Source organism: Ctenopharyngodon idella, chromosome 3, assembly GCF_019924925.1.
Source record: "Ctenopharyngodon idella isolate HZGC_01 chromosome 3, HZGC01, whole genome shotgun sequence".
Taxonomy (NCBI): Eukaryota; Metazoa; Chordata; class Actinopteri; order Cypriniformes; family Xenocyprididae; genus Ctenopharyngodon; species Ctenopharyngodon idella.
This window is the reverse complement of record NC_067222.1, coordinates 244,224-256,296: the sequence shown is the minus strand read 5'-3', so window position 1 is coordinate 256,296 and position 12,073 is coordinate 244,224. Positions and strand designations below refer to the sequence as shown.

At 38.6% G+C, this 12,073-nt stretch overlaps 1 protein-coding gene and 1 long non-coding RNA gene across 5 annotated transcripts in view; one reads left to right on the top strand and one right to left on the bottom strand.

The window, feature by feature from the left end:
• The window catches only part of LOC127509484 (uncharacterized), a 55,280-nt gene extending 46,118 nt beyond the window's left edge, over positions 1–9,162 (bottom strand). The window contains exon 1 of the long non-coding RNA XR_007929244.1: positions 9,026–9,162. This is a non-coding gene — a long non-coding RNA (uncharacterized LOC127509484). The remainder of the gene's footprint in view (positions 1–9,025) is intronic.
• LOC127509451 (gastrula zinc finger protein XlCGF57.1-like) overlaps positions 1–12,073 on the top strand; it is a 100,392-nt gene that overhangs the window by 77,421 nt on the left and 10,898 nt on the right. Inside the window, exons 1-2 of one of the 4 annotated variants that reach the window (XM_051888188.1) lie at positions 5,356–5,443; positions 5,541–5,681. The exons of the other annotated variants lie outside the window; for them this stretch is intronic. Of the exons in view, the coding sequence (XP_051744148.1) occupies positions 5,603–5,681 (79 nt within the window). The 5' untranslated portion in view covers positions 5,356–5,443; positions 5,541–5,602. Of the gene's footprint in view, positions 1–5,355; positions 5,444–5,540; positions 5,682–12,073 lie in introns of those variants that run through there. 4 annotated transcript variants of the gene reach the window in all.

Below are 12,073 nucleotides of genomic sequence, written 5' to 3'. Positions count from 1 at the left end.
GGCCGCAAAGGAGGCACTCACGAGCACCCTTCTGAAACCTAAAATGATGAATGGGACACCCTATGGCAGGGGTGCCCAACCCTGTTCCTGGAGATCTACCTACCTGCAAAGTTTAGCTCCAACCCTGATAAAACACACCTGAATCATCTAATTAAGATCTTCAGGAGCACTTGATAATTACAGACAGGTGTGTTGAGCAGGGCTGGAGCTGAACTCTGCAGGACGGTAGATCTCCAGGAACAGGGTTGGGCAACCCCTGCCCTACGGTCTTACTTGACTTACTTGGCCGAAAGTCCACAAGACCGAAAGTACACATGAAGTACGCCCTTTGGGATGCAGCCGATAACTGCCACAGCCCAGGCCCAGTGTCAAGGGGGCATCAAGCCCTTTCCACCACCCCCAGCAATATCCCGGAATGTGATTTTACAAAAAAAAAAAAGTAAATAAGCTGAATTGATGTTTTGTGATATTTATGCTGTTTGTTCTTTAGAAGCGTTTGCTAGTATCAGGCTCAGATGAGTCCATATCAGCGTCTGTGGGTGAGGACGTCACTCTGAACTGCTCTGTAGTCTCTCACATCTCACCTGAACACATTGAAGAGGTTTCATGGAAGAAAACAGATGAAGATATTCTGGTTTTGCTCAATCAAAACAATGAGACTTATGAAAATAATGTTTGCAACTTCAAAGGATTAATTAAAACAATATTTCTTTTTTTTTTTTTTTAACTTGCAATCATGCATATATTTAAGTTGTGGTAACATGACCCCTGAATTACTTTAGTTTATATGTATTATTTATTACAGATATATTACAGATTTATAATTTCTAAACTTGCTTGAATGTGTAAGTGCCACATTGTCACAGAGTCAACAACATCCTCAGCACCAGACCTCCACCACTCCAGCCACTCGTTCCCAATCACCAGAGTTCTATTATAAAATGGTTAGTTCCTGTCCTTGTGATTCTGATTGGTCAATAGCTGTGTTTCATTCATGATAAAACACGGCTATGACCGCTTCACCCAACGGTTTTATGTATCACTGCACAACACCCTTAGCAACCACCCTTAGCAAAGTAAACATACTATGTTTGTTCTCATTGATACTGTTCACTGAAGCTTGCATTACCTGCATCTATATAGCATTTTCTTTCAGGTCAGTCCTGCAATCATATTAGAAAAAAAAAAAAATATCAGTTTGAATGTCAGCTGCGATAGCTCTGCTCCACGTCGTGCCTAACAATGCCCCTTAGCTGTTATAATTAAGCAATAAGGTACTCGAGGCTGTGCTGTATCGTGAATAAGTCACGGCTGAAGGGCATTTTTAGGCATGACGCTAAGCAGGCCTGCAACCCCTTCAGCTGTGACTTATTCACAATACAGCACAGCCTTGAGTACCTTATTGCTTTTATAAAACGGTTACCACACAATACAAATATTAAAGCCAAAAATATGTATCAACTTTCATGAAGTAAGCTTTCAATAAAAGCCTTCCTTCCACCAGAAAAAATAGTCCCTGACCGTGAACAGCAACAGAAGTTACATTATTACGCCATTAGATGGCGGCATGACTGTCTTTATGACTGTCACTCGCTCACTCGATCTTTTTTCTCACAATACTCTTCTACATAATACAGTAAGCTTCAATGAACAATATCAATTGAGAACATAGTTTATGTTGCTAAGAGTGGTTGCTAAGGGTATTGTGTATTGATACACAGAGCCGTTGGGTGAAGCAGTCCGTGTTTCAAACACGCACTACTTAAGCCAGCACACATCAGTTCACCTTTGTCTGGTCTCATCATTCTAACCTAAACCACTTACCTGACTACTTACCTGAAAGAAATTACCTGTGTCGCATCCTTCTGTTTCATGACAGAAGACCAGACCAACATGCAATGTGAAGCAGATCAAAGCGATGCCAGCAATCCACCATCAGATCCCTTTGCCGACTTAGTGCAAGCTATCCGTCATGCACTTTAACCACTCGTCATCACTTCGCCATCTGCCTCTGCCAGTCCCATGGCCCGACCAGCAACCTACCCAGATGAGGCAGAGGAATGCAGCAGGTTCATGTTACAATGCTCTCTCTTCTTTGAAATGCAGCCACTGCATTTCGTCAGGGGCTTAATCCCAACATCTGTCTACAAATGGCAATCTATGACATTGTGATTGGACTTGAGAGCTTTTTTCAAAATTCCATCAGAATCTCACAATGACTCACTGATTGCACCCTGGACCAATCCGCGCTGCATCCTCCGTCTGCCTCTACACTTGTCGCCCCTGTAGCACCAGAGCCCATGCAAATTGACTCTAATGCAGAGCGTCAACGCAGAATCCACAAACACTTATGCTTATATGCTTATGCTTATCTTAAGAACTGTGCTATTTTGAGACACCATACTACAAGTGGTAATTAAATGAAAAAAAATTTAATACAGAGATAGTTAAAAGCACATTTGAATTCATATTCATGGTGTCTCAAAATAGCACAGTTGAGTACACTTAGATGTTCTTAGGATTATCTTAAGGAGTACTAAAGAAGAATTTTTAGTATTATTATAGTGAGCGAAAATAAAGGACTTTAAGTACATTATGGCAGTGTCCTTTTTTTTCACCTGGCTCCTCTTGTCTGCTGGAACACCGGAGACGGAGTCCGGAACACTGGACTATTGAGAGTCCAAGCAACCACAGTCGCAGCAAGAAATTCCCCTTGATTACCGCCGTTCCAGAATGTCTTCAGCAAGCAGCTAGTGACCAAATTACTACCTCACCGGCCATGGGACTCAGCCTGTTGCCTTGGGCCACATTACCAAGGGGTATAGTATACCCACTGTCCATTCCGGAACAGAAGGCCATGGAAGATTACATCGAGGAAGCTCTCAAGCAAGAATTCATCCATCCATTTACTTCCCCTGCTGCTTCGAGTTTCTTCTTCATTGGGAAAAAGGATGTAGGCTTGCACCCCTGCATCGACTACCATGCTCTCAACTCTCAAACAGTCAATTTCCAGTACCCTCTTCTTCTGGTCCCAGCAGCGCTGGAGCAGTTACATCGAACTCGCATTTTCATAAATATTATACTCAGCTACCAACCGCCCCGTTTCCCTGGTAAGGTGAGACTTCCGAAGTTCCAGCTGTCCACCACTCGTTTCAAGAGAGCGAGAGGGTCTGGGACGCGTAGTCTTTCTTTACAAAGTGACATCGCCACCTACTTGTCTGGCATGCGTAGAACAGTGTTTTTAGTCAGTTACACAGATCCGTGTGAACAGGGATAGTTTTGATACAAAGAAAAAAAGTTTTCCATTTTTAGTACATTGTTGTCGTGTAAACGTACCCCTAGTCTTGCGTAGCCAGACCTTTAGATTGACGACAGAAGGTCTGGACTCTATCGCAGCTTTCTTTGGCCAAGGACTCCCCAAGAGGATTTTTGACTAATATGTAATGCAACCAATCACAGTTCGTTTTGTTCTGCATCATGTTTAGGGGCATGAAAATCTAATGTCTGTGTCAATACAATAATAGACTGCCGTGCGTCTAATAAATTATTCATTCAAGAATGCTGTGCAAGTTTACTGCAAAAATGGAGCCGCAAACATCACATACTTTTGAAAATCCAGTGTTTAGTTGATCCTGGTGAGCGCTTATTGTCACAGCTGTAAACACAACAACGTTCTTCTTCCACGAGGGGGTTCGGCATGGTTCACGGCATTTGTTTCCAGGCGGACCATTAAAGAACACGACACACACTCTTGGACATCCTGTAGAATTCAACCAACCAGATGATGACTTCGAAAATCCTGTAGTGTTTCCAGTTAAGTGTGCCATATGCATTAGACCTTCAGCTAACGGTCCGTGGACATGACGTCTGAGGCTAAGACTAGATTTATATTAATAGTATAGCAGTAGTTACTGTATATTATGCTGCTTTTACTTTATACAAAGATCTAATATACACATGCAATTTCTTTACTTGCTGTTTACATTCACGGACATAACCGACTGTGTTTATGTGAACTTTATGTGTTTTTGGCATAACATTGTGTGTATTTGACAGTTTAAACACAATAATGCTTTACAGGGGACGCACCGTCTGACAGCTCTTTGTGCACATACTTCGGGTGAATGTAAATAAAATAAACTTTCATGATGACAAAGAACTGCAATGTCACGTGAGCGCAACCTAGATAGCTAGATATCATCTAGATAGCTAGATGATAATAAAACCAAATAGATGTTTTTGCAGAGTATCATTTGCATTTGCATTTGCATACTCCTTCCACTCAAAAATGGACATTTACAACATGGTATAATAAAATATCTGTGGGGTATTTTGAGCTGAAACTTCACAGATACATTCTGGGGACACCTGAGACATATTACATTTTGTAAAAAAAAGGCATAATAAGTCTCCTTTAATGCAGTTTCTTAGGCAACAACTATTTCTCTTATTTTGCTGGTTGCTGAATTTTAGAAGGTTGCCAAGATTGTCATAACTGTTGTACAATGGAGATTTATTACCCTCAATCATAATGTAGCATTGAGCCCGTGCAAAAAAAACTTGATGGACCTCCATCACTCCTGATGTCACGAGTTAGTCCACGAAGATGAGAGTAGTCGTACTTCAAACAGTCAAGCAACTTTAATAAAATAACAGAATACTCAACATAACAGTATCAACATAACCAATATCAGACAATGAACAGAAAAAACTGAAGGGCTTAAATACACAGGCAAAGGAACTAGATACAAAACAGATGCTCTAATTAGTAACCATGACAACTAATGATGGTGGGAACATAAGAACAAAGACAACCAAACTACGTCCATAAAGTAAATGAAAGAGAAACAAAGCCAAAATGCGACACCTGACCATCTGTGGTGAAACTGTGGTAAAAATTCAGATCCAATTCCGATTTTAAAGCATTTCAGAAGAATTCTTATTCCTTCAAAAACTATAGTTGAAGAGACCCTGAGCATTTGTTTAAAACATTAATAGTGTAGAATATTTGTATTTAATACAGTTTACCAAAAAGTGCCCAAATTTTGCTGACTTCACTCCTATTTAAATGCTGTGGTCTCAAACTCAATTCCTGGAGGGCCACAGCTCTGCACAGTTTTGCCCCAACCCTAATCAAATACACCTGATCCAGCTAATCGAGGTCTTCAGGATTACTAGAAACTTCCAAACAGGAGTGAGCTGGAGCTGGTTGGAGCTAAACTGTGCAGAGCTGTGGCCCTCCAGGAATTGAGTTTGAGACCACAGCTGTAACGTCAGTTATTCTGCAAAAAAGTTAGTCCCCCCACCCCCCACTTTATTTCCCCTCCTCTTCACACTCCAGTCCAGTGGGTGGCGGTAAGACACATGCGTGTGTTTGCCAACCACCATTAAACCTCAGAGGAAGAAGATTAGTTTTCAGCATGATCTCTGGTGTTGTGTCGGGGTACTCAGCTTTATGCAAACTGTTAGAAATGTACTTTTAGTATAAGACACATGTTGAATCAGGTCAATAAATACCTGTAACATTTCCATCCCCATAGACGCGAAGCAAGCAGGAATATCTGTAGGAGTATCAACTGAACTGAGATCTGCTGCTGTGAAGATGGTGTTTGTTAAAGAGGAGAGTGAGGAGGACATGAGTGAACCAGAACCCTGGAGAATAAAACACGAGGAACAAGGAGGTTGTCTATTATCCATTCATCTTATAATAACTGTTGTACATTTAGTCTTAAATTCTTTAATGTAAAAACAAGGCGATTAACATTAAAATGTCTTAAATTCACGTTTCAAAGGTCTTAAAAATCAACTGAACAGGCAGCGATACGAATTAGATTTTATTTTCGCTCGTTGCTTTTTGGAATGTAAGACTTTGTTGAACTCGGAGCGTGTGCGACTCATCATACAGACTTTGTTTTTATGTTATCGTAATCCATTTGTGTGGGCAAAGGTTTAACTGTTTTACAGAAGTCTACCTGCGGTTTACTATGGCTTTATTTTTATGACAAATATCGAGAGCACGCGGATTTCCTTTTCTCGCCCACAAAACTGGACGCGCGCTCTCCACTGTATGCAGTGCTCGCTCATGAACTGCTTCTCCTTTCACTCAGATATTGTGTGTGCGCTCAAACTGTGTCCTGTGCACTCGTGAATCTCTGTGTTCTTGAACTAGAAATTAATTACTTTCGCTTCTTGATTAAACGTTGTCAAAAGTTATTAACCAGTCAGAATAGACTTCCGACTGACCGATGAAAATGCCTCATTGAATCTTATTGGTTGAGAGTGAACTGCACCTGGAATTCTTTCGACAATCAAATCAATTTCTTTACAGTTCAATATTTAATAATCTGAATCAAATGTATCTTAGAAATGTCTCTGATTTGTACCTGGGTCATTGACGAATAAGGTTTTTAAAAGTGTAAAAAAAACATAATGGAGACATAATTTTGAAGTTTTATTCAGTGTTAACAATGAGACTGCTTTTTACAATCATTTAACGCTGCTTTTGTAAATTATTTTTTGCAAGATGGACAAAATTTGTCACCAAAAAAAGTCATTCAGTTTAATCAATTTCGGTTTTACCGAATGACAGTATTTTCAAACAATGATAACATGCTGATATCTTGCTTCAATCAAACCTTTTCTATTTAGTACAAGTTTTTAAAATATTACAGCATTTTCCATGTTTTATAACAGTTGAACCAAATGACCTGATGTTTCGGGACATGCGTATGAGCAAGTGAAATCATTAATTTTTCAAATAGTTAAAAGAGAATTAGTTACTTTGCTTCACGACCATGTGGTCCTTTGCAGGTGTCCGAATGATGTCACATCCTGTCACATGATATTGACCACAAGACTTGATCCAAAATGGTCCCTTTATATTGGTTATTCCGAATAACATTAATGAAATTCATTTTCCTGGACATTCTTTCTCATAACAAATGAACGACTTCTATACATAATTGCAATAACATTTTGCACTATGTTGATATATGATGTTATAAAATCACGCCAGATTCAAAAGATGTATTACTCTTATCTGTATGACCAAAAATGGAGTATTTTAAGTGCAAGTGATCATACCGGCGCCTCCATGTTAGCTGTCATGCAGTAAGCGCACTACTATTCAGCTTTCACACTTTGCACAAACACTTGAATAGCCCACATTTTTCTAGGTTAATGTTAAAGTGAGTGTCAATGTAAAGTTGCTTCTACTTGCATGTTTCAGATGATAAGCCATATTTGAGGTCAATAAATGATAGATGAGAGTTTGTATGTCCTGACCAATGTACTGTAATTACCACATAACTTGTTCAGTCTATCCTCCTTATTCCTGACAAGCCTACTGCGTTTTGAGTTATAGGTGGCACTTCCGGTTTGGGAAACTTCCATTCAAAAAGACTGAAACGAATCATTTCAGGTCATAAGGTTGCCCTACAAATAAAGCTTATCCGTCAGTTTGACTGAATGAGCTTTCGATTTTCCTTCATGTTTTATTTTCAGACATCATGAGAATAACTTAATGCTTGGTATTTTAACGTGATGTTATAACAAGAATATATATGGCTAGAGATCTTTCAGTCACTGCATTCTTTTCCACATGATTTTCTTTTCCCTTTACATTCCGCTGTAATAGTAGGAAAAAGGACAGCATTCTTCTTTAAACACACTAGCTATCATATGTTTAAAAAATTGACTACATTTGGTTCTTGACCATTAAAAATGGGTCAAATTTGGATGTGGCGTCACATTGGGGTCCCATTATCTTTGGGATTGAACCATAAAATGAAGATTCCAAAAGAAAAGTTTATTGATAATAAGAATCTAGAAGGATAATAAGATATCTTGAATACTTTTAGAGTTACAGGCATGACAACTTTAGAAAACTTTATGGCACTCAGCCAGATAAAGCTTACACTGCACATTTGTGGTCTGTTCTCCCAATTTAATTTACAATATATCCCATTAATTCACTGTAATTCACTTAATTCACAATATAATTTACTGGAATACACAGAGAGTCTCTTGTTTTTCCTCCTCAAATCCTCACGTCTCTTTTCAGGTTTGTTTTCACAGGTAAATACAATTTATTATCTGTCAAAATGACGGAAATCACTTTGACATAGTATCAAGCAAGGCTGAAGTTAATGAACATTTTTGATTAAGGCAATGTATGTTGCATAATACATGCATTACTACAGTGATATTTAACTTGTCCATTATTGCTGTGGAAAGAATTGCACTTTTGGGGTTATTTGTGGTCTGTTGAAAGTACCTTGTTGATGCTTTTACACTTTTAAATGTCCTTTTAATGTTCAATGGTTGAAGGGTGAGTAGAATAATGTCATCTCATTGTAAAAAAAACAGTTAAAAATGTATTATTGCATTCATAGAAACTGACTGTTTACAGCTTAATGGAAGTTGCACCCATAATTTGCGCAAAAAGTGTCATGGGGCGTAAGAATAAGGTGGATAGGTGCGTAGTGTTTCTTTACAGAGTGACATTGCCAACTACTGGCCTGGCATGAATAATACAGCATTTTTAGTTGCTTTTGTGGATCTGTTTGAACTGGGATCATTTTGAGAATGTTGTCTTCTGCATTTGAAACTTTTCAAAAACGCAGAGGAAAAACTTTTCGATTTTAGTACATTGTTGTGTAAACGTACCCTAATTTCCTTTTATTTTCCAACAGTCCCAATTGATTTTCAAAATTATGTTTTTATTTTAGGCCTGGTGAAAGTGAAAGAGGAAAGAGAAGATCTGAATGAAGTGGAAGAGAAATATCAGCTTCAAAAAGCTCATGATGTCACCGCTGAAGAAAAACCATTGAGTTGCTCCAAAACTGAAAACGGTTGCTCACAAAGCAGCATTCAAATAACAGAAGTCACAAGACCTTTCACCTGCTCTCAGTGTGGAAAGACTTTCAAACATAAAAGAAGCCTTAGGACTCACATGATAATTCACACAGAAAAAAATCCTTTCACCTGCTCCCAGTGTGGAAGGACGTTTACAAAGAAAGGACACCTTAATGATCACTTGGTAAGTCACACTTCAGAAAAGCCTTTCACCTGCCCTCAGTGTGGAAAAACTTTCACACGTAAAGAAAGCCTTAAGAATCACATGTTAATTCATATTGGAAAAAGGCCTTTCACCTGCTCTCAGTGTGGAAAGGGTTTTACATGTAAAGGACACCTTAAGAATCACATGTTAATTCATGCTGAAATAAAGCCTTTTATCTGCTCTCAGTGTGGAAAGAGTTTCACATGTAAAGGACACCTTAAGGAACATTTATTAACTCACACTTCAGAAAACCCTTTCAGCTGCTCTCAGTGTGGAAACACTTTCAAACATAAAGGAAGCCTTAAGACTCACATGTTAATTCATACTGGAAACAAGCCTTTTGTCTGCTTTCACTGTGGAAAGAGCTTTACACAGAAAGGACACCTTAAGGATCATTTTTTAACTCACACTTCCGAAAAGCCTTTCAGCTGCTCTCAGTGTGGAAACTCTTTCACACGTAAAGGAAACCTTAAGCATCACATGTTAATTCATACTGGAATAAAGCCTTTCACCTGCTGTCAGTGTGGCAAGAGTTTTACACAGAACTCACACCTTAAGTATCATTTGTTTATTCACACTTCAGAAAAGCCTTTTACCTGCTCTCAATGTGGAAACACTTTCACATGTAAAAGAAGCCTGAAGAAGCACATGTTGAATCATACTTGAAAAAGGCCTTTTACCTGCTCTCAGTGTGGAAACACTTTCCCACATAAAGGAAGAACATTTCACCTGCTCTCAATGTGGAACAACATGAGAATTCATGCTGAAGAGATGCCTTACACGTCATTCGCGTGAGAAGAGTTTTAAATGGAACACAAGTCTCATCGTTTTCATCTTTGCCATATTTTTCGCAAAGCATTATTTTGTATAGTTTCTGTTACGATAGAGACATCAACTTTTGCTTTGATTGTTCGTACATTTTGTGGGCGGAGCAATGGAGGGAGGGATGGGTTTGTTTGTTTACGTTGATTCCAGATATCATCTGTGTTTCTCAGAAATCACTTACTGAACCTATAACTGTGATCATCGCAGTAAAAAAAAATTGCTTTGGCATCAAGAAACACCAGAAAGTTCATAAAAATGAAAAGCTGTATGTCTTGTAGACAGAGATTTCTAAGGGTTGACTCTTTTAAAAGGCACCAGAAATACATGATTGAAATACAAAGAACCGACATCTTAGATGTACATTTTCTCTAAAAATCTTGACTTTGTCACTGAGGAAAACATACATTAAGTTGATTCTGGATATGATTTTAGGATAACATTTTTAATGGTAGACCTGAATAGCAAGGTGGACCTTCAAGTCTGATTCTGTCGTTATTATTGTTATTTTGTTTTGCCATTTTCCCCTTTCATGATTGACATTGAGAAAGTGACATTGCCAAATACAGGCCTGGCATGAATAATACAGTTTTTTTTTCTTTTTTCTTCTCAAGATTATGAAAAAAATAATTCAGTGTTTCAAATGATAAACTTTCATGGCGATGCAGCACTGGTCCGATCGGGACTGTGACAGTTCTGTCAACGAGCCCTACATGGGCTCTCTCTTTCTCTCACTGCGAGTGCGCTCTCAGCCAAGTGACGTTGTGTAAATATGTGACTAATTTACTCCCAATGTAGAGGGTTGAAGAAGATGGGAACTTGTAGTGTTATGTACTGTGAGGAGGTACAATTTTTATTTTATTTTTCTGCAAATGTGATTTTTCAGTTTACATCCAACACATTGCTACACAAATAAATGTGCTGTATACATACAAATGTGCATATTCTTTCTCTGTGTACTATAGCATTGATTTTTCTGAGTGAACTTTTACCTACCATTGAAAACTTCCAGCCAGCACAGCCATGTGGGGCCAAATGGGTTTCACCTGGGCTACCTTACTGGGGCCCAGACAGTTTTAACCCCAGTTTCCATGCAGGTCCCACATGGGTTTGGCCAGATGAGTGGATGAAATGAACACTGATCAGTGTGCACACTACAGGCTGTTAAATGCAACACTGAGGGTACGTTTGCACGACAACGACGTACTAAAAACAGAAACCTTTTTTCTTTGTACAGATGAAAACGTTATCAAAACTATTCCTGTTCACATGGATCCGCAAAAATGACTAAAAACGCTGTATTACGCATGCCAGACCAGTAGTTGGCGATGTCACTTTGTAAAGAAAGACTACGTAGTCGTCTGCACATACGCATTCTTTTAAAGTGTCCCAATTTTGCTGACTTCATCCCTATTTAAATGCTGTAATGTCAGTCATTCTGCAAAATGTAGTTCATGACTGAAAAGTTAAACATATTTAAACATTGGGGAACATTTTGTGATTTTCACTGAAATATTTGACTGGAATAGATTTGGAATCTCTCGTTTCTCTTTTCTTCTCCTCACTCAAGCCTGTAGGCTATTGATATAACTCGAATCCTCATAGGCTGTATAATTTTAACAAATTTCAGTCCTTTTCATTTCTTTGTGCAAATATATATATATATATATATATATATATAAGTAAACGCTAAACTATGTACACGCGCAATAGCTTTTCGCCATATTATGATATTATTTCCCCTCCTCTTCACTCCAGTCCAGTGGGTGGCGGTAAGACACATGCGTGTGTTTGCCAACCACCATTAAACCTCAGAAATAAGATTAGTTTCTGGTGTTGTGTCGTGGTACTTGCTTAATGCAAACTGTTAGAAGTGTACTTTTAGATACATTTTGAATAAGGTAAATAAATACCTGTAATTCCCCTCCTCCTCATCTGGAGGAGTATCAACTGAACTGAGATCTGCTGCTGTGAAGATGGTGTTTGTTAAAGAGGAGAGTGAGGAGGACATGACTGAACCAGAACCCTGGAGAATAAAACACGAGGAACAAGGAGGTTGGTGTTTATTCTTCATTCATATTTAATAACTGTTGTGCTACATTAGCTAAGCCTTAAATTAATTAAAATGTCTTAAATCCACGTTTTAAATGTCTTAAAAATGCAACTGAACGGGCAGTGATACTATTTATA